The sequence below is a fragment of the Pongo abelii genome, chromosome 4 (assembly GCF_028885655.2).
Source record: "Pongo abelii isolate AG06213 chromosome 4, NHGRI_mPonAbe1-v2.0_pri, whole genome shotgun sequence".
In the NCBI taxonomy this organism is placed as follows: Eukaryota; Metazoa; Chordata; class Mammalia; order Primates; family Hominidae; genus Pongo; species Pongo abelii.
Window position 1 is genome coordinate 144405791 of NC_071989.2, and position 25756 is coordinate 144431546.

Sequence of the window (25756 nt, forward strand, 5' to 3'; positions counted from 1 at the left end):
ATCCAGCTTTACCCTCATGGGATGCTTCACCAGGATGAATCATAAGCACCTCAGACTCAGGGTGTCCCAAACCACTCACCTACCTGGCAAGCCTGCACCCTGCATGTGCCTCATTCTGAACGTGGCACCATCACCTGCTGCAATGTCCAGACCACAAACACCCTACAATATCCTTGACTCTCCTTTCTCCCCCTCTCCCTGTATACAGACTCCAAATTCTACTGAGAATATTACCTCCTACACCCATCACATTTGCCCAGCCTTCCCCATCTCTGCCTCTACCACCATAGTTCAAGCTCTCCCATGGTCCCTTCCTGGTTACCTGTTCTTCTTGCCTCCTTAAGCCTCTCATGACACTGGCCATGTCACTTGCCTCCACCCATCACCTGCTAGGCTCTTAGCTGGAGTCTGGGCCCTGCTAGCTTCCTCCCCTTCTTCCCTACCCTTGACTCCACCTCCCTGTGCTTCAGCCAACCAGATAACTTGAGTTTCCTGAATGCATGCCTCAGTTTACCTGATTAACTCCTTTTCATCTTTCAGGCCTCAGAGCAGGTATCACCCTGTCAGGGCCAGGTGCCTCCTCTCAGCCCCCAAAGCCCCAGCTACTCTTCATGGAACATCATTGGCTTGGGCTACGGATTTGGGCTTCCTAAATTGGAGCTTTTTCACAAAGGGCTTAGATCTCACTCATTCTATTCATCCATCTGTGTCTCCCCAGGGCTAGCAGTGCCAAGTAACTGATGGGTGATTAATAGATGCTTAGGTAAGTATCACCTCTTTACCATGTGACAATTTGTTTACCTGCCCTGAGCTCCTCCAGGGCAGGACTCTTGCCTTTGCAGAATCTGTCTGGCAGGTACTGTTGCAGAGATGTTTACTGAAGAAGGGAATGAGTTAGTACCAAGCTGAGGACCCCACCCTTCCCCACGGGCTCCAAAAGCAGCTTAGAGCCCAACAAAACCTGCCCCACATTTTTGGCGTTTCTGTGGATCACAGGATTTACTCATCTGTCTTTCAATGAGCATGACAGGTGGGGTGGGGGTGGAGGGATTAGAGATTGAGGAGCTGGGGAGGGGGGTCGGCTCCTGGGGTGCAGAAACAAGTCTGATGGGCCATGGTGTTTTGGGAATCAGCACTGCCTCCCCTCACCCCTCCCCGCAGTGTTTTGTAGCCTCAAGATCAGTGAGGGAATCTTCAGGCCCCAGCATGCAGGACCCAAGCCCCAGAGACAGCTGTCCCTCAGTCCCAAGGTCCCCATTTGGAAGCAGCCACAGGAGGCCTAAGGGACCTATACCCTTGGTTCGAGGGAGACTGTGGCGAGGGAGAGAGGGAGGGAGGGCTGGCAGTGAGGGCAAGGGCTGGGAAAACTGAGCACGGGCACAGTGCGGGAGCGGGTGGGTGCCCAGGGCAGCCGTGGGCGCGCGGGTTGGGAGGCGCCAGGCGGCCCGCCCTCCTTGCACGGGCCGGCCCAGCTTCCCCGCCCCTGGCGTCCGCTCCCTCCCGCTCGTCGCTTACTTAACCTGGCCCGGGCGGCGGAGGCGCTCTCACTTCCCTGGAGCCGCCCACTCGCCCGTCGGTCGCTAGCTCGCTCGGTGCGCGTCGTCCCGCTCCATGGCGCTCTTCGTGCGGCTGCTGGCCCTCGCCCTGGCTCTGGCCCTGGGCCCCGCCGCGACCCTGGCGGGTCCCGCCAAGTCGCCCTACCAGCTGGTGCTGCAGCACAGCAGGCTCCGGGGCCGCCAGCACGGGTAAGCCGAGCCGCCTGGCCAGGGGCCGCGGAGGGTCAGGTCGTCGGGGCTCGGAGCGCAAGCCGCTGGGGGCATTGAAGTGGGCTGGGGTCGCAGGGGACAAAGCCCGAACTAAAAGCCTGCAGCTTGGAGCGCTCGGACCACCAGCCCTGCACGCGGTGGAAGGAGAGAGGGAGGGAGGTGGGGGACCATGGAGGGAAAGAGGGCTGCCGCCGCTTTGTAGAAGGGAGTGGGGAAGCGGACCAGAGACCTTCGACTCAGGCCAAGAGCCTGAGACGGACAGCGCTTTCAGCTTCTCCTCCCAGCCGCTGGAGAAAGGGGGAAATGGCAACTCTTTGGCCATAATCACCGTGGGAAGGTGCCGAGGGCAAAGCCCACCCAGCAGTACACCTATTCCAACCCAGCCAAGCCCCCGGCCAGCGACTCCAGACAAGAACCTGGGCCACACACGGTGGCAGCATCTAAGGTGCCCCAGACTCCTGTGCTCCTGGCCAGGCCCTGCACTCAGACACTGCTGGCACCCAACACTACTCTCTGGGCACAGCAAGGGCAATGTGGCACTTCTTGTCCTGCCCGATGAAGAGCAGGAGAATGCACCGGGCCCTCACACACACTGTTCAAATGGGGAAACTGAGCCCTGAGTGGTTCCACTTTCCCACAGTCCTGAATTGTGCGCTGGAGCCAGGATTGGAGTCTGTCTTAAAGTAATAGCTGGGTTTGTAAATGTAGGACACTATCATTGCAGGAATTCCTTTGAGACCCTGAAGATGTGTTGGCTTTAGGAGACAAACTCAAGCAGAAGGTCTGGTCTGATAGTGGCCCTAATTCTGACCCAGGCAGGGGCAGGCAACATTTCTACCTCAAAAACTAGGCCATACCTGTGTCACAAATACCCAGGCTTTGCTGCAGCTTCCAGCCTACCTGGTTGCACCAACTTCTTTTTCATAACTAAGTAAAAATATATATGAGTAGAATCTTGTAGTGACTCCTCAGAGGAAGCCTAAATACCATCGGGGTCTGGCGTTCACACCCACAAGCAATGCCCAAACCTCCAAGAGACTGGGCAGATCTGTGCTCAAATCAAAACTCATTGTTGGAGGTGATAGAGTTGACTTAATAGGCCCTGACAGTCTTGGCTCCTTGCACTAGGAGTGCTCTGGGTATGGGTACAGGCTGCCCCTTGTAGGGCATAGTTGCTCTTGTTTCCTCTACTTGTGGCTTTATGGTCTAGGCCTTTCAGGAGTTTGGGGCTCTGGCAGAGAGGGCCTGCTGGGAGCACATCTGGCCACCCTGCAGAGTGAAATCAAACCAGGCCCGGCTGCAGCCTCAACACCCTCCTGGAAAGAGGAGAATAGTGGGGATATCCTGGGGTCTTTCTGGAAGTGGGAGAATCACCTTTGACTTGGGCAGTGTGCAGAATAGAGTGAGGGGGGATGTCAGAAAGACGAGAGGGATATGAGGCCTCAACATCAAAATGCAAGCACCTGGCATTTTTATTATCGCTGCCCACCTCTCCGTTGGTCTCTCTGCCTTTCTTGCCAATGAATTGTGTTATGTTTGGGTGCCTCAATTTGCCTGGGAGGGTTCTATTTCTTCTGTATCTTCACCACTAAGTCAGGGGAAGATCCTTATAGCATGCCCTGCAACAGTGTCACCTGTAAGGGCATCTCTCTGCACAGCCACAGTGAAGGATCCTCAAAGGTATTGAGGGCTTTCCATCAAGAGCCATCTTTATAGCAAACCTCTTTCCCTTCAGAGCCCAGAAGAGTGCTGACCAGCTGGAAAATAGGGGTTTTTTTCTTAAATGCAGATGCTCTTGATTATGAGTTCCAGATATTAGATCAATGTCCCCACCATACCCCTGCAGGCAAATCCTCTTAATTAGCTTCCTGCAGCACAGCTGGAAAGGCCTATTGTAATCTGTGATGGGCAGAGTAATCTAAGAAGTCACAGGAGCACCCCTCTCCCAGTAGAATCTGGATGTGCAGGCACATGAACCATGGCAAAATGGTTGCAGGCACAGTTGTATTTACTCTGATCTAACTGTCCCTGTTAATGCCACAGGGCTGCCTGGCCTGGCACACAGGGCTGTGGCACCTTGTGCAAATGGATAACGTTGTTCAAGCTCCAGCCTTTCATTCAAAGTGAAAACTGTTAGAAAGGGAAGGAAAACTTTGCTATTTTAAGGAATTGTAGTGTGCTGCCTGATACGAAGGAAGAAATAACAGCTGTGTCTTGCTTGTGCGCAGCACTTGATTGCCACTTTTGCTTTCGACCTCACCACAACACAGTGAGATCTACTGTTCATGTTCCCATTTTACAGGTGGTGAAATGCAGCTTAGTGAGATAGAGAGTGACTTAGTTCAGACACAGAATGCTGTTGGGAGAGTAATAACTATGATGTGGTCTCTTGACTCCCAGCTGTATCTGTGTTGCTATAGGGAAGGGGAAAAATAATACTGAAAGAGAAGTAAAAATTCGATCACACTTCCAAACATCAACAACCAAAAACTGAAATGAATTTCCTGAAGCACTTGGTTTTCAAATCTAAGCTGAACATCAATGCTGTTATTCTTGAGGCCCAGAAGCAACTTGCTCATTTCAATTAAGCTTCAGCATGAATTTCCTATGTACACAGCCCACCCACACTCCCCGATGTGAGAAGGAGAAGGTCACAGCTGCCCCCAGCCTCTGCTGCTGCCACAAGGACAGCAGCAGTGGAAACATTCAGCAAAGGAATGTTGGAGCCACATCCACAAGAGACTCACTCAAGATTCGCCAAACGCCTACGGAAAGTGGCAGGGAATTCATTGACAGTAATTGTTTCCTGCTTGATCAGATTGAAGAGCTTCTGGGATTCTGTAACAATAAATAAGACCAGGGGCTGGAGTATGGCCAGCAAGGACTCTTCAGGGGTTGTTCAGGGACTGTCTAACCTGTGAATCCTAGGCAGCAAACAGAAACCAGGTATTCAGAAATCTGGAGGATTTGGTCAGCCCCAGCTAGAACTAGGGAGGCATGGGCCTCTGCTGGCTGTGGTCCCTTCTCCATCCTTCACTTCTCTTGCCCCTAGATCCTTACATGGATTCACTAATGCTCATTGCCCCCCCTGGGCCCACTCACTTTCACCTGTTGAACAAAAAACTGGCCAAGAGGTGACAGTCATATCACCGTAGAAGAGACAGGGCAGAGAAATGAAGGGACAGAATGGACTCCCACCCAAAAGCCTGACTCTGAATATTTGAGAATTGTTCAAGTTCCTGCAGAGGAATCATGATGGGGACAGTAGGTGTAGTTCTTACTGCAATATTGGTGTCTTCTTAACAAATACGCCACACATCAAGTGATGTCTGTGGATGGCATTCTTAAAGTAACAGGGAAATTGATGTTAAAGAAATACTTCATCCTTTGGGTGATAACTGAAGTTCTCTGAGCTCGGAGGTCTTGTGAAAGCCCTCAGTATTGTTTGTTTTCTTTGCTTTCCTCTGACTTGTGATTCAGTCAGATGCATGCCTGCCTCCAGCTCAGGAAGATCAACCCTCTCCTGACTGACCATGTAGCACAGCAGCTTCCTTTCCCTAGGGGCTCCTAATGAAGCTTTCACAATCACCTGGCCTGAATAAAACATGCAAAACCAAAATCCTATGGTTCTGGAAAAGGCTTCTTAGCAGAACCCCCAGATATTTACACTTTGCTTTTTCACAGGGTCCCTGAGGATGCTTTGGATCTGGGTAGTTTGGGGAGCAGTATTTTCAACAAGTTCATTTTGTGCTCCTTCTACACCCTGCCTGGATGCTAGGCCCCATCTAGAATGTGAACAACAGAACAAGGCAGAACACTTGTCCTCAAGGTTCTGTTGAGTGTTAGATGCAGAGAAGAGACAACCCCCACCTCCCCGCATCACTTACAGGAATTCTGTTTGGAACATCAAATAAGGACCGTATCCACTGTCAGAGGATGGAAAGCAGCATGTCATCTGGGACATTGGAGAAAGGCTCTCTGGGGGAAGTGGGACTTGAGCTGGAATCTAAGTAATGAACAACTGAGAGTTAAATGGGAGAGCATCCCCTATCAGGGTCCTGACAGCAACCAGCCGTGGTTTAAACCAGTTATAAAGCCTCTGGTTTATAGGATGGACAGTAACAATGGCTTGTCTTTGGGAGCCAAGCAGCTCGTCCAGGGATGCAGAGCATGTCTGTATGGAGAGCTGCCTGAGAGATGCTTTTGTTTACACTTATCAATTGCCCATGTCAAAGAAGGATATGTACATGAAGTTACAGCAATATGTAAGAGAGATTTTAACAATTTTTGCAGGGGAAGCTTTCATGGGGGCTGATGGGAATCTAGGTAAACAGAACCAAAGTCTAAACCCAAGATACCCCCAGTACCAAGACTGAAATGACTGTCTCTCCTCTATCTCTAGAAAGTTCCAGTGACCCAAGGAGGCCAACATGATGGGAGTCATTAAAGTGGAGTGGACGTGCTGATCATTTTCCTAACTCTGCTGCTTTTGTTTTCAGCCCCAACGTGTGTGCTGTGCAGAAGGTTATTGGCACTAATAGGAAGTACTTCACCAACTGCAAGCAGTGGTACCAAAGGAAAATCTGTGGCAAATCAACGTGAGTATCTGTAACCAGCCAGGAGACCAAGCTGTATGCACACTGGCTGCGGTTCCCCAGGGCCTGGGCCAGCCTTCTAGAAGGTCAGGTTGCCTAAAAAGCCATGAAGATGCATGTGCGAACGTGACTGGGACCTGCATGCTAGGGAGTGGCATTTTTAGGAAGCTGGCCAATTTTGTTTTGCATTTTTAAGTCTGCTGACAAGACTTGGAGACATTTTGACATTTTTCAGGGCTGGTTTGGGTTTGCAAGAAACATGAAACATTGTGTGTGTGTGTGTGTGTGTGTGTGTGTGTGTGTGTGTGTGTGTTTCTCAATCCCCATAAAATAATACAGATATGCAGTGGAGAAGCCACCAGCATGTGACTCTGGAAAAGAAATCCCATTGGTGAATCTGTACTAAAGAATGCCATCCCTATCTTACAGTCCTAAGGTAAACACCCCAAAAAGACTGAGAGCACTAAACATATGCAGATTATGAGACAGCATGGCATATAATACTTGCACAGACTTCCTCATTCAAACCGTAGCTCTACCTGGGCCAGTTGATTCATCTTTAGAACCCTCCATTGCTTTACCTGAAAAGTTGGTATAACAAAAGGACCCACCTTATCGAGTTGTTACAAGGATTAAATGAAATAATGTACATAAGAGACTGAATATGGTGCCCAGCACATGTCAGTGCTCAATAAATGCTAGCTACTATTATTATTATCACCCTAGATTTGCAAACCTAGACCACACAAACAGAAGTAAGAGTGCCAACAGGGTGTGGACCAGTGTGGTTACAATAGGGCTTGTTGATGTCTGTATCAGCAAAGAGGGAGGCAGCTTTTACCCCACTGCCCAGCTCCCTGGTGGAATCAGGTGCATGTTCTAACAATTCTGGGGAAACCTAATCTGTTTTGGCACTGTCAACAGATCTCAAAGCTGGCTGTCTCCTACAGCTAGGAAGATGTGTGTGACAAATCTCCTGAGCCACTTGTGAAGGCCTGACCTTCCTCCTGTCTCCATACATAATGGGATGATTAAGAAACTCTAAGCCACTCTCTTAAGCACTTTCCAATGTTAGGGATTTTTAAGTTTATTGTTGTGACATTGCTTTTGAGCAGACATCTCCTCCAATTTGATAGCCAACTGAAAGAAGAGAAAATGCTCTTTCCTTAAACTGTATGTGGAAATAAATATCCCAATGTATGACCCTGATTATGTTAGGCAATTAGCAATCCTAATATGAATTGAGGGAAGTTGGGATTCATGGCAGAGCTGGGGAGATATCAGCAGTCCCTGAGAGCCTGTCCAGGGCAGGTCCATGGCAGCTTGCTCCATGCCTGATTGAGATCCCAGCCTGCAAGCTAAAAGTTGAGTGAGCTAGGAGGACACACTGCCAAGATTCAGCTAACAGACACCCAGCGATATTCTCGCTGCTACAAACAAAAGGAGACTATGCAAATTATACACCACCCATTCTTCCATGATGCCTGACTTAAAAAATAAGAAAAAAGATGGGCCAGGCGCAGTGGCTCACGCCTGTAATCCCAACACTTTGGGAGGCCAAGGTGGGTGGATCACAAGGTCAGGAGACAGAGACCATGCTGGCTAACATGGTGAAACCCCATCTCTAGTAAAAAAAACAAAAATATTATCTGGGCGTGGTGGCAGACACCTGTAGTCCCAGCTACTCGGGAGGTTGAGGCAGGAGAATGGCATGAACCTGGGAGATGGAGCTTGCAGTGAGCCAAGATCGTGCCACTGCAGTCCAGCCTGGGCGACAGAGCGAGACGCCATCTCAAAAAAAAAAAAAAAAAAGAAAACCTTTAGTACTGATTGATTTTTTTTCCCATGTGTGTATATTATCTACTCAAATTAACAGTTAATTAATTACTTAATTAAACACAAAGCCAGGCCTCACCTAATTGCTTCTTGGAAGGTGACCAGAGCGCTAGTGCCAAGCAAACAACTCTTCTATATCTCAAGAGCCCTGGGCTTCAGAGGGCCATCTTTTTTGTTAGTTCAAGTTTCTCTGAAAATGGAGACCCATTTATGATGACAAGCTGGCTACAAGGTAGCATCTGCCACACTGTTTCGGGGGTGCCGCTGGGCTGAAACATTTGCCCAGCTAGTTAACAATAGCTCGATAACATTCCCTATCAGTGTCCAGGCTGACAATACTGTCAGTGATGAGTCGCCTTGGCTCTCGTACCTGTATCTTTGTGTGCCAGGACAAGGCACAAGCAACAGAGCTGTGTGTTGCCAAAATGTTCCTGATGAGCAGGTCATCCCCTCGGGGGCAGGTTTGGATATGATAATGTGGTGATGTGGTGGCGCAGCTCCCTTACCCAGTGAACACAAGCGGAGTCCTTTAGGAAAAGGAAGAAATGTCTGGATGAGGTGGGGGGATGGGGTTCTGAGTGGACTCAGGCAAAGCCCGATGCCCAGTCCCAGCTGTTGGCCTAGTCTCACAAAGCCAGAAGGATATGACATTCACATTCAACTCTTGAATTTGTGGCCATTGCTTTGGGCAACTTCAAAAAGAGAAAATGAAGGTAGAAAAATATTATTTGATATAAAACTTGTAGGACAAGAGAGGCCCTTCCTGGGACATCACATGTAGTCTTAGGAAGGTGGAGCTGCCCTGGAAAAGATCCAGAGAGCTCAGAGAGAGGAAGAGGTGGAACCCGTCTCTGTTCTTGTAGAGAGCTCAGTAAGAGTGGCTTGGCAGGGCTCCTGTGTACCTGAGACCAAGACCAGTGAGGAGGCTACTGTCTGACCACCTTAAGGTCAGAATTCAGTGCCATGGGTGGTCAGGTGGGAAGGGGAGAGGGCTGTGCTGGCTGGAGTTGATGTTATCCTGGGGAAAGTGGGTCCCTAGATGCCTTTAGTTGGGTGAGGACCAGACTGGGAAGTGGGAGCACAGTAGTGGTTGGAGCAAAAGGGACTGTCTCTGCATGGGGTCCATAGGCAGTTGGAATTTTCTCAGCAAGACTCCAGAGAAGGAGGCTGGAGCAGAGGTGTATGTTGGGATGAAAAGGAGTAAAGTGTCATGGGAAAGGAGGCAGCTCAGGTTGTCAAGGGTCCCAAAACCAGAAGGAGAATTTCACCTTGGAAGCAGACAGAGGTACCAAGCATACAGGGGAAGACTTTGTGGTGAGAGGTCACACAGAGATACAGGAGCCAACCTGGTGAGACAGGAGCCTGGAGCCATCTGCCTGCTTTTGTGAGGCCTCAGACTCCACTGCTATCATCAGGTGAAGCTCTGTTCCCTGCACACAAAAACTTTTCTGCATTTACAGAGAGAGAAGGGCCTGAGTCTCTGGTGCAATGCGTCAAGCTGACATATGGACTTTATTGCAGGAAGTGGTTACCAGTGGGTCCCTATTTAGTGGCTGTTATTGTGAATTTTATTGTTCAGAAATTCACTTTAGCATTTATTTCAGATCCTAAAGAACACCAGAGTGATACAATGGCTAATCAAACAAAGAGGGCTGTGGGGGGCAGACAGTCAGCATCCCCCTCTGTGATTTCAGGCCCTGGTTTGATTAGTAGCCATAAAATTTTTACGTGTGGCACTTTGAGCAAAGGTGCAGGAAATTGTGGTCAGGAAGCCTGGCTGCCTCTCGACAGGCTTCCTTTGTGCTAGCCCTAGGGAGAGGAGGCCTATTTAACAGCCAAGTCCAAGTTGACATCATGGGACTGGAATGGTCATAGCAGGAGCTCAGACATCATAAACGTGGCATAGGGAGGGCTGGTGGAGGAGCTAGCGGGTATGGGTGGCAGCTATTCATTCCAAAAGTCTTGAAATTGTTTTCATGAGCAACACATTTCACAAGTGCGAAGCCCTTCTCTGGAGCCAAGATGAGCTGGCAGAGCACTCCTGTTACTCTAGTAGCAAGTGTTCCTTTGCCCAGGGGCAAAAATATTAATACTTCTTCAGCACTGCATTAATGCTTAAAGATTTCACTTTTAAAGAGATCAGCTGGTGCATGGTCGAGCTTTTCCATAAGCTGGCAGGGTTTTTTCAGTAGGTGTCCTTCTGGGCAGGGCACCGGGGACAGCTGACGTGAAGGTGAAGAAGAGCTGTCCTTTTCCTCCCTTATATCCCACAACCTTGGTCCCAAGAGGAAAAAGAAGAAGATGGTGAGAAGCCATCCAAGCAGACCCCAGACCCATACTAGTGCTTCCTTTCCTGTTTCATATCCCTGTGCAGCCAGCTGGGATCTCTTAAATAATCTGCTCTGGGGGCACTGAGATTGGACATACACCAAACAGCAGAGATCGGCCAAACGCCTCTGTTGGGCAGTGTTTCCTGAGGGTTCTGTCCCATCCTGTAAACTAGGAGGCTGACTAGCTGACAAGGAATTTTATTCTGTTGGGTATTTACATGAACCTGTGTGCCACCTGGGGTAAGACCCTGTGGTAGGTAGAAACATGACCTCCCAAAAATGTCCACATCCCAATCTTCAATCCTGTAAATATATTCCCTTACTGGAAAAAGAGACTTTGCAGGTGTGATTAAATTAAGGATCATAAGAGGGGAAGATTATCCAGGATTATTTGAGGAGTCTAATGTAATCATCAGGGTACTTAAAAGAGGGAGGCAGGCTGGGCATGGTGGCTCACACCTGTAATCCCAGCACTTTGGGAGACTAAGGTAAGCAGGTCACGAGGTCAGGAGTTCAAGACCAGCCTGACCAACATGGTGAAACACCCCCACCCCCAGTAAAAAAAAAAATACAAAAATTAGCCAGGCATGGTGGTGCACACCTGTAATCCCAGCTACTCAGGGGGCTGAGGTGGGAGAATTGCTTGAACCCAGGAGGCAGAGGTTGCAGTGAGCTGTGATTGCACCACTGCCCTCCAGCCTGGGCAACAGAGCAAGACTCCATCTCAAAAAAAAAAAAAAGAGGGAGGCAGTAGGATCAGAGTCAGAGAAGGCAATGTGATGATGAAAGCTGACATTTGAGTGATGCAACCACAAGCCAAGGAATGCAGGCAGCTTCTCAAAGCCGGAAGGACAAGCAATGGATTCTTCCCTACAGCCTCTGTAAGGAATGCAGCCTTTGATTTTAACCCCATAAGGCCGATTTCTGACTCTAGCCTCTGGAATTATAAGATAATTTGCATGATCTCAAGCCACTAAATTTGTGGTAATTTGTCACAGAAAGCAATGGGAAGCCAACACAGGCCTTATTTGTTGAGTTATAGATGGATTTTTCTTTATTTCAATGTACTTTTATCAGTGGTCTCATGTAGGGCATTGCTTTCAATGAAGTTATTAACATAGCTTCAACTTTAAGGTTTATACCTGGAGATTCTTTAGAAGCTTCACAACTGACCACTTAGTAAACAGTAAGCATCTGTTAAGTGCTTCTTATATGTAAGTTCATTCAATTCTCACAATCACACTATAAGATAAATATGATTATTAGCCCATTTACTGATGAGGAGACAGGCTCAAAAGGCTTATGCAACCTGGTCAAAATCATTCACTGGTAAGCTGAGGAGGTCTGTCCACTTCCCTTTGCTGCCCTCAGGGGGTATCAAGCCTGGCAGTTAGTGTCAGTGACTTGGGAGGTGAACAAGTGAGCAGGCCTGTAGGACCTGGCTAAACTGCCCCAGGTCTCTTGTCTACAGCCTCAAACCTGTGGCTGTGGGTCCCAGAGACAAGGCCTCCTCAGCATCAGAGAAGGATGCCTTTGTCTCAGAGTCATCAACCTTCTCCAGGTTGCTCACTCACTGCTGTAAAGGGGATCCCCAAGACCACTCATCAGACAAGGAGCTTGGGAACTGAGGAGACACAGTCAGCCTCCAGGAGTGCCCAAAATGCCCTCACATGCTGCACACAGATTGCCACAAATAAAGTACATCCACATTCTGAAGACTCTGTCCTCATCACTAACCAGGCTGGCCCCTGGTGAGGGCTGTAGTGGTTGAGGCCTTTGTTGGTAGACAGTAGGTTAAAGCAAGCCCTGATTTTCTATTGGGAGGCTTCAGAATCAGCTCAGCTGTGTTTCCAAGACCAGGAGGGCAGAAAGCAAACCATCCCAGGCAAGCAGTCCATGGGCCATGTCAGATGTCTAGACGTTATGGGTCTGTGTTTGCTCTGCCATTCCTCTCGGAAACTATGATGCCTTGTATGGTTTACCTTCAGTCACAGGTGACTGGCCTACAGGGCCATTCCTTGCTCCAACGACTTCTTGAGTCTAGTTAATCCCAAGGCATTTACAGCCAGAGAAGCCGGCCAAATCTGTGAAGTACAGTGGTTGTTTTAAATTATATTAACTTATTGGAAACTTATTTTAGGGAGAGAAATCTCAGTACTTCTCTCTATCCAATCATGAGTAAAAATGTTAGAAGGAACTGGTGGAGAGCCTCCCAGACATCCCTACACGTAGACTTTGGGTTGACGTTATCTCTTTGCACCCTCCTTTAAACTTTCTTCTAAATTAGGTGCCTTCCCTAATTTAGGCACCTTCCAGTACTAGTCTGTGACCTGTTAGGAACCAGGCCACACAGCAGGAGGTGAGTGGCAGGGAGCGAGCATTACTGCCTGAGCTCCACCTCCTGTCAGATCAGCAGTGACATTAGATTCTCACAGCAGTCCAAATACTATTGTGAACTGTGCATGTAAGGGATCTAGCTTGTGCCTTCCTTATGAGAATCTAATGCCTGATGGTCTGAGATGGAAGAGTTTCATACCAAAACCACCCCTTCCACCTGTCACCATCTGGGGAAATATTGTCTACCACGAAACTGATCCCTGGTGCCAAAAAGTTGGGGACCGCTGTCCTAAGGGATCTGCTTTTTCTGACCTGAGGTTTTTCTTTATTAGACTGTGTCTGGCTGAGGAGAAGCCTGAAGCCTTTAATCAGAACAGCTTTGGCAGATGAGATCAGATTCAGAAACCAACAGATTGGTCTTTTCTATGCAGGGAAGCCTAGGAACTGGGGGGCTACGGCTGGGAAGCCCCCTATTGTTTCCATCCTTTCCTATGTTCATCCTGGAGGAATGGCATCAGACCCATGCCTCTGTGATTGCTCCCAGCCCATCCAACCACAGCATCTGTGCTCTCCCTGGGACCAGGGCCAGGTAGCATGGCACACTGAGCTGAGTATAGGGAGAGTGGAGCAGGCCACTGCCAGCCCAGAAAATTTTGGTCAAAGTTGCCTGAAATCTTCTCAGCCTTTGATTCACAGCTGCTGTCTGCTGCTCTGGGGCCATGCAGACCAGTTCAGAAAAGAGCTAATTTGTTGGGGCAGTTGGAGGCAGGTGGACCGCCAGCTTTGACACCTTCTCAACCCACAGGCTGCTGCACTGGGGCTGAAGGCGTGGCTAACCCCTGCACACCTAGAGAGTGACAGAGATGCCAGACTGGGCAGCAGAAAGGCAAGAGGATTAAGAGAGAGCTTCCTGGCTGAAAGCCACATTCAGTTAACCAGGAAAAAGCCCTTGGCACGAGAAGACTCAGTGGCCTGAGGGACTGAGCCTTGGTTGTGGGGCGTGTGCTGCATAAGCCATCCATGTGTGACAGTAGAGTGTAGTCCAGCCACTGTGGGACACGGGTGCTGAAAGACCACATGGAGAGGAACAGTGAGTGCTGACAAGGGCTAGCCTTGATCACTTTGGAGACACCCCCTGTGTCTTCTAGATGTCAGACTTTCCAAATCTGTCTGCTATCCTCCAAACATGTGCATTTTCAAGAGCAACAGAAAAAGGATTGGACTTGATGGAATGCAGCAAGAGTCCTAGGTCTGTTACTACCTACCTATGACCTTAAGAAACTCCTTCATCCCTCAGAACCCTTACAGCTTTCTTTCTGATTCTATCCTGAGTTACTCTACTCCAAGCTGAGACTTTTCTGCTTAGATCTATCCCTTCCTCCTAAACCCCTAACCTCCATTTCTCCTGGTGTCATTCTTTACACACCCCTCAGCATACACACACACCTAGGCACAGGAACCAATGAGTTAATATTTGAGGAGTTGGTTTTCTTTTGTCCTCAATGAAATCCTGGTGAGGCCACTTGAGCTGTTCAGCTCCCTTGTGGTATTTTGGGGATGGAACTCAGAAGCCAACAATATAGAAAAAGAGTCTTTGGCCAGCTTGTCCAGGGGCTCCATGCCATGGAGAGTACTGCACCCGTGTGCACAGGGGACCCTGACATGAGGACTTTGAGGATAGCACTATTCCTCCAACTCTGCTTCAGCAACTCCATGGATTTTCACACAGACACTTTTGGAAAGAAACTAAGTTTGGGGGGACTTGACCTAATCCCACATCCCAGCCCTAGTAATACAGCCCTGGAATTTATCACAGAAAGCCTAGAATCCCATGCATATGCACCCCTAGTCCTATGGGTTCAAGGCTTGGAGCTCTCCCTGGATTTAGCTGGGAAAAGTTGGCAGACAGTATCCTTTGAAAGAGTTCTTCTCTGTCTTCTAGAAATGTGGACTAGAATTGTGAGTGTGAGATTGCAAGTAACTTTTAAAATCATCTAGTTTAACTTCACCCCATTTCATAGACCAAGATACTGAGACCAGAGAGAGAAATGGACTTTCAAGTTCACCCTGCTAGTTACTGATGGATCACAAGCCAAATGTCCTGATCCTAGCACTGTTTCTCTTGCACCACACCACCTTTGAAAGTGTGTCAATCAAATCTTACTTTAGTTGCAGAGGATGACTTTAGTTTCTGAAGATAAAATTGTGAGTCAGTCAAGATCAGTCCCAAGACAGTAGCCTGTTTAGGCCTTATAAGTTCAGAGATGAAAGGTTAGAAAGAAACAGGATGGAAGGAGGACTGGAGAAAAAAGCAAAAGAGGAAGGAAGGAGGAGGAAGCAAATAGGAAAAAAAAAGAATGTGCATAGCTTGTCCCTCCTCAGTCATTTCCTGGGGGCCCATTTCTAGCAAAGTGACAGCTTCAACTCCCTGGCCACCTGAGCATCTTAGCTGATCTGTCTCTGAAACACCCCCTGGATAACAGATGAATCAGGCTTCATCTTCATTTAACTAAGTCTTCCCTGAGACAACTCTATTTAAATGAACAAGAGCAGGATGTCCTGGGCACAGTGAGAGCACCTTCCAGAGGCCCCTCCAGAGACCTAAAGCCTGTATTTCTTCCAGTCGGCCTGTTTCTTTTCTGGTGATGTCATTAAACGTCCTGTGAGAGTCCCACGGTGAGCACTTCTGTGGTAAAACCCGCTGCAATTAAAATCTGAGTCCTTTCCTGTCTCAAAGGGCATATCCATATAGAAGAAAGGAAAGGGAAAGACTGGCTGTTTGCATCTGATTCCAGGCCTGTTGAGTAGAGATCGTGCTCACTCTGCCGGTACAGGGTAGCCTTCAGCAGAACCTGGGGATTTGGTTTTAAGCAAGTCTTTCTTAGGTGTGGGCTTTCAGAACGCTTCCTTCCTTGCAATATTATTGGAAATTCTCAGTGTTTTAGGTGTCCCCAGAGTATTGGTTCGTTAAAGGTGTGTATTTCAGATCTCCAGACCGTGGTTAATGTTTGTATATTTTCAATTTCAAACTAGAAAAAAAAGTTCTTACTGATTAATTTTTTTATTTAAAAAATAAAAAGTAAGTGTCTTCATAAGAGGAGCTTTGTTTTAATTTTAAAATTTAAAATTTGATTGTGAAGACAGAGAAAAACTTGATGATTGTATATATATTCCCCTCTTTGGTTATTTAATCAGAGAACGAGAAAATCATGAGAGATTTAATGGCCACTGACTGATACACATATGTGTTTTACAGGTGAGGAAACTGAGACCCAGAGAGATGATGAAATTGGCTGAGGATGTCCCAGCTGGTCAGTGACAGACTCAGAGCCAGAGCTGGTGCAGGGCTCTTTCTGTTCCTTCCTGTTCCCTTTCGGGAACACTCACCATCGGATTTCCTGTGAATAATGTTGAGATAAAATCCTTGGTGCATTATGTTTTCTAGTCACAACATTGACTAGGCTGCCAGAGTCCTCTGTTCTCCAAGTTGGCTGGCTGTAGGTGTTGGCAGCCGCCAGGAGCATTCTACAGAGCAGAAGAGGAGTGAGACTCTTCTTGCTCAGGAAAGGCAGACCTATGACTTAGCAAATGATTCCTAAGAGGAGAGTGTTTCACCCACCATTCCTCTTCCTTGGCTGTGGAGGCAACTTTGTGGAGAGGGGCCCGAAGACCTGTGAGGAACAGTGAAGCCCTGCCTAACACAATATATGGTTGTCTTGTTACAGAGTCATCAGCTACGAGTGCTGCCCTGGATATGAAAAGGTCCCTGGGGAGAAGGGCTGTCCAGCAGGTGAATGAATCTGCCGGGCCTTGCCTGTTGGTGTGGGTGGAAGGGAACGGTGGGAGAGAGGAGTACCCACATAAAAGGCAGCAGAGTGTGAATGGGGGCGGTGGCACAAGGACATGGCATTCTCCCCACGTGCCCACTGGCCCCAGGCTCTATGCAAGGGGCTGAGGATGGAAGCTGGAAACAGTGCATTTCCTGAGCTGCTCCTTCTGGCCTCCTTACCACACTGGTGGAGCAGACTCCAACTGCGGCCTGTCCATGCCCTTCCCAGCAGGCACAGGCTCAGGCTCAGGCTCTTGGCCGCTGCCTCTGACTGGGAGTGATTCTAAACACATCCAGCAGGGTCAACCTGATAGCCCATCAGTTTCCGATCAGCCCTGCTAGAGAGCAGATGGGATGTGGGAGGAGGGGGTCACTGGTGGGCTGGCAACCCCAAGCCATCCCCATCTCCCTCTGTGTCTAAGCTTGGCCCTTTGGAGTTTTGGAGGGAGAAGAGCCATAGGCCAGGTGGGCTCACCCAGAGTCAGCAGAGAGTCCCACAAATGGTTGCACTGGGCGAAAGACAGAATGGCACCTGTGAATTTTATTAGAGCCTTTCTTTTAGTGCCACATACAAGTGACTGTACAGGGGAGTTAGTATTTTGTTTTAATTTTGAAATAGAGTCATCTTTTGGTATCTGCGGGGGATTGATTCTAGGACCCATTCTAGGATGCCATATCCTCAGATGTTCAAGTCCCTGATATAAAGTGGTATAGTATTTGCATGTAATCTATGCATATTCTTCCATATACTTTAAATCATCTCAAGATTACTTATAATACCAAATATAATGTAAATCCTATGTAAGTAGTTGTTATACCCTCTTTTAAATTTTTGTGTTATCTTTTATTGTATTTCAAAAAATATTTTTGGTCCATGTTTAGTTGAATCTGTGGGTGAAGAACCCACAGATATGAAGGGCCAACTGTATTGGCTATTTTTTTTAGTTAAGAATGTGAGACTAAGGCCAGGTGCAGTGGCTCATGCCTTTGATTCCAGCACTTTGGGAGGCCGAGGGGGGAGGATCACCTGAGCCGAGAATTCGAGACCAGCAGCCTGGGCAACATAGTGAGACCTTGTCTCTTAAAGATTGTGAGACTGGGCTGGACGCGGTGGCTCATGCCTGTAATCCTAGCACTTTGGGAGGCCAAGGTGGGCGGATCAACTGAGGTCAGGAGTTTGAGACCAGCCTGGCTAACATAGTGAAACTCTGTCTCTACTGAAAATACAAAAAAATTAGCTGGGTGTGGTGGCAGGTGCCTATAATCCCAGCTACTCGGGAGGCTGAGGCAGGAGAATCGCTTGTATCCAGGAGGCGGAGGTTGCAGTGAGCCAAGATAGGGCCATTGCACTCCAGCCTGGGCAAGAAGAGCAAAACTCCATCTCAAAAATAAATAAATAAATAAATAAATAAATAAATAAATTGTGAGACTGAGACATAACAGGAAGGAGGGCAATTTGGTTGGTGCCAAGGTTCCTAGAGTATGCGATGGGAGAGGTTGGTGTGGGTGGGGCCATGGAGGTACTGACTCAAGTGGAGGGACAGGTGGGGAAATGGGATGGGAAAAGAAGATTGACCTTAGAAGGGGAGCTCAACCTCTGAACCCTAATTTCAGACCCTTCAAAATGAACATTAAGCTCATTTTGGTCTAAGAAACAGAAAACAAATGAACATGAAACTCATTTTGGTCTTATAAGGTCTGAGAAACCCCTTCTAAACTTCAAGCTACTTTAAGAAATAACATTTTATTACCTGCAAATACACACAGTACTTTGGAGATTTATAATAGTCTCTCATTCTAATAGAAGCCATTAGGGAACCAGTTTCAATAAACTGGTAAATCTGTAAGACTAGTTTGTAATTAGGATATCTGTTTCCAGTGTCCATTCCTGCCTCTGTTATCTAAATGTCTGGGAACAAGAGCTGTGCTCTGCTGTGTTTAAAATGATTAAAAATCACCAATTAGTTGAGTTCATGTAGAGAGGCATTTGACTTATCGAGTTGTTTTAAGAAGACTATAACAAGCTTTAAGCCCCCCAGAAACAGCCTATCTTTGGGCTTTCCCACATGCCTCCTTGTCCTCTCCACCTGCAGATGTACTGTGCTCTCTGGCAGAGAAGGGAGGGTGTGGTTGGGCTGGACCCCCAGAGGCCATCCGTCCGTCTGTCTTCTTCTCCTGCAGCCCTACCACTCTCAAACCTTTACGAGACCCTGGGAGTCGTTGGATCCACCACCACTCAGCTGTACACGGACCGCACGGAGAAGCTGAGGCCTGAGATGGAGGGGCCCGGCAGCTTCACCATCTTCGCCCCTAGCAACGAGGCCTGGGCCTCCTTGCCAGCTGTGAGATGACCTCCGTCTGCCCGGGGGACTCTTATGGGGAACTGCCTTACTTCCCCGAGGGGTGGCCATGATGAATGGGAGTCTGCAGTCATTTCCTACTGTTTTGGGAAGCTTTTTCCTTAACCCCTTAGAAAAGGCTGTGGAACTTGAGCTAAAATATGTCTTACCAGGTTGCGTCTAATGCCCCCTGTGCCCTACTGGGCAGAAAGACTTGGGTGCTTCCTGAGGAGGGATCCTTGGCAGAAGAGAGGCCTGGGCTCACGGGGGCTGAGAACGTGTTTCCCAGAGTTGCAAGGACCCATCTCTTAAACACAGAGTCTGCAGCCCCTAACTGACACCCTGTCCTTCCTCCTAGGAAGTGCTGGACTCCCTGGTCAGCAATGTCAACATTGAGCTGCTCAATGCCCTCCGCTACCATATGGTGGGCAGGCGAGTCCTGACTGATGAGCTGAAACATGGCATGACCCTCACCTCTATGTACCAGAATTCCAACATCCAGATCCACCACTATCCTAATGGGGTAGGGGATCCCCAGCCATACTGCATGGCCCTTGGTCCATAAGGAACCCACTTCTGTTCCATGGGTGGGCTGGTTTCTGGAGTTTAAGCTGTAGACAACTCCCCCACCTTTGTGCCTGCTTCTCCTTGGGCCCTCTATTCCACAGCTTGTGGAACCCATATTCTGCTACTGTGTTTGAAAACACTGTTTTCTCCTCCTGGGGCTTTGGGACTATGCCTCTGTTGTGTTGACTGCTCATCCTTGCTGCTTCTCTGGGCAGATTGTAACTGTGAACTGTGCCCGGCTGCTGAAAGCCGACCACCATGCAACCAACGGGGTGGTGCACCTCATCGATAAGGTCATCTCCACCATCACCAACAACATCCAGCAGATCATCGAGATCGAGGACACCTTTGAGACCCTTCGGGTAAGGGACTGCCCTGGGTGGAGGCCCAGGCTTGGGACACATTGCCTCCCAAGAGGGGCCTAGCAGGAACTCTTCTGCAGGAGGGGTAGAGGATGGCTCCTGTAGGGGAACATAGAGTAGGTTCCTCTGAATGCCCTTGAACATGGAGAATCCATTGACCAGACATTCAGCTTGACCTAACCTGTGAAATTCTCCATCTGTCTTCTTTATAAAGTGTTCCCTTCCTTGCCTCCCCTGGAAAGGTCAGTGGTGTGTGGCCGCAGCAGCACAGGGTCCTCTGAGCCCTGGACCTGCACTGTGGCTTCCAGAGGTGGCAGTTCCCACATGGGGGACTAGAATAAATGGCCTATCAGGCTGTGTGTGCTTTGGGATCACATGTCCCCACCCTAGGACCCTGGTTCCAACCATACCCATGTTCTCTTGGAGCCTAGAACAGCAGAGAAGCCACCAGTGTGGACACAGAAGTCAAGGGTCTGATTTCCAGCCTGGCTTCTGACTGCTCTGGGGCCGCAGGAATACGGTTCCTTCCCCCATGCCCAGCAGGCATTTGTCTTACAACTGGAGGGGAAGGCATGTTCCTCTTGGCAAGGGCTGCTCAGGAGGAAGTGGAGGCAGGCTGCCCTGTCAGGGCTTTTGCCTTGATTCAAGGAGAACTTCCTAACCACAAAGGATACAAGTGGGAGTGGGGTGGACCCTCCCTAGAGATCTCCAACACAGAGAGACAAACATGCTGGGGCCGGCTGGCACTGACAGGCCTCGCAAGCGCGGATGGCTGTTAGCTGGGAGCCTCGCTGTCTAAGCTCCTCTCCCATGCTTTTCTTATGGGTCGCTCGAAGGACAGGGGTCTGCAAGAAAATGATGTTCCCTCATAGTTGGCAGCACATGAACAGCAATTGATCCCTTTGCATCACCTCCTCTTACTGTTTAGATTTGGTAAACATTTCTTCCTTCCCTCTTCTGACCCTCCATTGTGCCCATCTTTCCTTCTTATAACACATACTTAGTAGGTACCTGCTACTTCCCGGGTGGGCCTATGTGCCAGGAGTATAGAGGTGAACAAGGAAGGCAAAGTTCTATTCTCAGTAGAGCTAATATTCTATCTGGAGAGAGACAACAAACAAATCAACAAGGTAGCCATGGGCTGTGATAATTTATGTCAAGTGGGCAGGTAAATAGGGAGTGACAGTAGTGCAGGGAGGATTGGAAAGTCAGGGAGTTCTCTCTGGAGGAGGTGGCTTTTGATTTGCAGTGTAAAGGATGAGAATGGGTCCATTATACAAAATGCTGGGGCAAGAGCACACCCAGTAGAGGGGAGAGCAATAGTGAAGGCTCAGGGCAGGAAGGGCAAGGGAGAGGCCAGTGGGTCAGGTCACATGTGAAGGGCATACAACGGGCAAAGGCAAGGCCAGGTGGCCAGGCCCGATCCTCCAGGACTTGCAGACCTGGGAAAGAGTCCATCTCCATCCTGGGAGCAGCAGGAAACCACTCAGGCCTTTAGAAGACCCTTCTGGCAGCTGTGTAGAGAATGGGTGGTGTGATCCTTCCATGCATGGGCTCATGTACATGATTACTAATAACTGTCGAGTGACAGTGTGAGAAGGGCTGCAAGCCATGAGTGTAGGCACAGCAGACAGACTCACCTTTGTCTAGCGGTGAGATGGGGTGGGAAGTGTGCCAAGTTGACCTCCCAAAGAAATGATATTTTAGTGGAAGAAGGAGTAGAATCAGAGAAGCAAAAAAGAAGGAAGAGCAGAGAGGACAGCAGGGACAAGGACTTGGGGGCAGGAAGAGGAAAGGCAGGTTAAGGACATGAAAGATGGCCAGGCTGGCTGGAGCTCAGGCCCAGCAAGGCCCCCTGGTGGCCATGGTAATGGGTGAGCTTGGGTTTGGCTTCTGTTTTCGTCTTGGGCTTCTGTAAAAGCCTCGAGCCCTTGCGGGGAACCAGTGAAGCTGTGTGTGCATCTTCTATGGGGAATGCCAGAGTCTTCAGGGAGCACTCCATCTTCTCTCCTCCCCACAGGCTGCTGTGGCTGCATCAGGGCTCAACACGATGCTTGAAGGTAACGGCCAGTACACGCTCTTGGCCCCGACCAATGAGGCCTTCGAGAAGATCCCTAGTGAGACTTTGAACCGTATCCTGGGCGACCCAGAAGCCCTGAGAGGTGAGCATCCTTTGGCTCCTGCTGCTGCCTCATTTGTGCAGCTAGACTGAGCCCAAGACCTGCTCTGGTCGAAGATGAACATGCCATCTGCCATGAGGTGACCCTCAGGATATCCACTGCAGCCATGGGCTAGGGTCATCCTGTCCTGTTGCTTCAGCTAACCATGTCTCTGGCAGCCACACTACTCTGAGGGCTGACTACAGAATCCAGCAGCTTTTGTCTGGGACAGCTGGACTGAAGAGAGGCGTAGCTGGAGACCCATAGCTGGCCCTGGCCAGAAACAGGGAGAGTGAAAGGCTGGAATGGCCAAGGCTCCAGAGCAAGGCTAATAGGTAGAGCAACAGCTTACAGGTGTAGGGGTGGCAGATACTGGCACCCTTGAAATGGATTCCTCATGCCTACTCTTCACTATTCTTCTCTGTGGCTAGGGGACTTATGGATAAACCAAAATTACAGTTAAAAACCAGTCATAGGCCAGGCACAGTGGCTCACGCCTTTAATATCAGCACTTTGGGAGGACAAGGTGGGCAGATCACCTGAGATCTGGAATTTGAGACCAGCCTGGCCAACATGGTGAAACCCCATCTCTACTAAAAATACAAAAATTAGCTGGGCATGGTGGTGGGCACCTGTAATCTCAGCTACTCAGGAGGCTGAGGCAGGAGAATCACTTGAACCCAGGAGGTGGAGGTTGCAGTGAGCCGAGCTTGCACCATTGCACTCCAGCCTGGGTGACAGAGCGACACTCCGTCCCAAGAAAAAAAAAAAAAACAGTCATAGTAGTCAACTTTTGACTCTCCATTTCAGATTTCATCATGGCCTCCTCAATAAGCTGCTAAGTTAGGCAGTGCATTGATTATTGCCGCAGGAGACGGAAGGAAGGAGCTAACGTGTTTTCACGTGTTTTCCTTTTGGAGATGAGAAAGGAGGACTCTGCCTTCCCCCTACCCTGCCCCTTTCTACTCCAGGACCTCTGAAAGGCCATGAGCACAAAGCTGCTGCCTGAGTCCCCTGAAACGCAGGGTACGCCCCAGGTCTCTGATGCACCCCACCACACTTTTCCTCTCAAACATATTCTAGGGTCACTTGATTTCTTTTGAATCTATTTAAACCCACCGTGTCAATGTGCTGTATAAAATGTCTAATGCATTTCAGACACCCTATACATTTAAAGTGTTCTCCTTCTAGCTGTGCAGGGATGGGAAAGGGCATATTTCTGAAAGCACAGATGGGAAGACGGGATTTGTTCCGTGTCCAGGTGATTATGGTACCCCTATGCGCCTGGCCGGCACTGGGGACAGAGGTCATGATAATGAATACAGCACAGCCTTTGCCTCCAAGGAACTTAAGACCTAGTAGAAATGGCAGGCTTTAAAACAGGTTGTTGGGATCTGATTTGGTGACTGCAATGACAGAGATACTCACAGCACAAAATGGGGAATGAGGGCAGGCATTGGGACACACATAGCCTCAAGGGGCCCAAAGGCTTTTAGAACTGTATTCCCTATTAAAATATGGTTTGTACAGAGCACATTTTTTGCTTTGGAGACCTCAGAACTCCTTACTATAGGCCAGGCATGCTTATAATCCCAGCACTTCGGGAAGCCAAGGCGGGCAAATCACTTGAGGCCGAGAGTTCAAGACCAGCCTGGCCAACATGGTAAAACCCCATCTATACTAAAAATACAAAAATTAGCTGGGTGTGGTGGTGGCCGCCTGTAATCCCAGCTACTCAGGAGGCTGAGGTAGGAGAATCACTTGAACCTGGGAGGCAGAAGTTGCAATAAGCCCAGATCATGCCACTGCACTCCAGCCTGGGCAACAAAGCTAGACTCTCTCAAAAGAAAAAAACAAAACAAAACAAAAAAAACCCTCCTTATTATAAACTGTAAGAAAAAAAAGGCCCCTACTTCATTCCTTTTGCAAATCTGCCTTTTCCTACTCAATAACCAGCTGGTTCAGAGCAAGGACACTCTGTTTGGTGCCATGGCTGCAGACTGGAAGGAAGAGGTCCTTGCCCCACACCCAACAGTCTCCTGCTGTTACTGGCAGGTTGGCAGGCAGGCAGGCGAGAAGCAGCCAGGGCTGGTGGTGTGTCCCGTTTGAAGACTGGTTTCCAGCCCTGGCCCTGCTCACCCTCCTCTACCATACCCTGGACTTCACCTTTCTTCTCTAAGAAGCTCAATCCCCAAGGCCTCATTCCCATAGGCCTTCTCACCCTTTATCTTTCCCTCTGGCTGAATGTGGCCAGCATGGGCTTTCAAGGCCATCAACTCGTCTGCAGCAGCCCCATGCCTTGCAGGGCCTCAGAGCTTCCTCCTGCTTATGACAGTGTGGTTTTGGTTCCCATACTCGGGATCAGATTGAAACTCGCCTCTGTGGTGAGAATATGGGACATAGAGCCTCGGTGACCTTGGTGAGCAGCAGTCCAGGCCACCTGCTCAGCCTGGGGTGGGGAGGGGCTCTTCCTCCTTGACTGGTCCTTGCATTTGCCTCCGTCCAGCCTGTCTGGGCTCTCTGAGGCAATGGAGACCAGCAGAAGTCACAATGGGTCAGGAGCCCCCTTTGGGCCTCAGCCCTGCCCTGCCCCCTAAAGTAGCACTTGGATAAGCAAATAAATGATTATACTTATTATTTATGGGTGTCGTGAATGGGATGGCAAAGGCCATGTCTTACTGATCACCAAACCTTAAGATATATCCTGGCAGCTGGTAGACCCTTGGGCTAAATGAACAGAAACCTGGACAAATAAAGTGTACAAATAACTCAAAACTGTCATTTGTACACTTTTCATCTTTTCCTACTACAGTTTACATTTTTATAAAGGTCAGTAGATTTCTAAAATCCCGTGGTAGGCTCTCTTGAGTTTTACTTGTATCCCTGAAGTTCAGCCACAAATAAGCTAATCACTAACATTTGTTGAGCATTTACTCTGTTGTCAGGCACTGTGCCAAGTGCTTTAGGTTCAGAATTTCATGTCATCCCCACAGCAGCCCTAGGAGATGAATGCAATTCTTATGTCCACTTGACTGATAAGGAAGTTGAGGTTCAAAGAGGCTAAATGACTCTCCCAGGGTCCCACAGCTGGAAAGTGGCCACAGGGCCCCAGCTGGTTTTCTAGGGCAGCAGGCAGGAGGCGAGGAGGATCTGGGCCCTGTGGTGCCCCAGCCTCATCTGAGAGAACAGGATCCTCACAGCATGGGCAGGCTGCAAGTGGTCCCTGAGGTCATCCTGGAGTGGACACTGACTTGACCTGAGTCTGTTTGGCCCCCAGACCTGCTGAACAACCACATCTTGAAGTCAGCTATGTGTGCCGAAGCCATCGTTGCGGGGCTGTCTGTGGAGACCCTGGAGGGCACGACACTGGAGGTGGGCTGCAGCGGGGACATGCTCACTATCAACGGGAAGGCGATCATCTCCAATAAAGACATCCTAGCCACCAACGGGGTGATCCACTACATTGATGAGCTACTCATCCCAGACTCAGGTAGGCCAGGCCTCCAGGGGCCTTGGCCCTGCCTGGCCCAACATCCCTTCTGCCATCTCTTGTGGCGGGGGTGGGGAAATTCAGAGATCTTTGGGGGACTTCCCTGCCTGGACCCAGCTCACAGCTTCTCGGCCACTGCAAATGTG

At 49.1% G+C, this 25756-nt stretch overlaps 1 protein-coding gene across 1 annotated transcript in view; it reads left to right on the forward strand.

Annotated features, from left to right (window-relative positions):
• The first annotated feature begins 1256 nt into the window (after positions 1-1256).
• TGFBI (transforming growth factor beta induced) overlaps positions 1257-25756 on the forward strand; it is a 35029-nt gene continuing 10529 nt past the window's right edge. Inside the window, exons 1-8 of the mRNA XM_024246946.3 lie at positions 1257-1745; positions 6266-6364; positions 16590-16654; positions 18875-19035; positions 19391-19555; positions 19815-19961; positions 21982-22123; positions 25398-25610. Of these exons, the coding sequence (XP_024102714.1) occupies positions 1612-1745; positions 6266-6364; positions 16590-16654; positions 18875-19035; positions 19391-19555; positions 19815-19961; positions 21982-22123; positions 25398-25610 (1126 nt within the window). The 5' untranslated portion in view covers positions 1257-1611. The remainder of the gene's footprint in view (positions 1746-6265; positions 6365-16589; positions 16655-18874; positions 19036-19390; positions 19556-19814; positions 19962-21981; positions 22124-25397; positions 25611-25756) is intronic.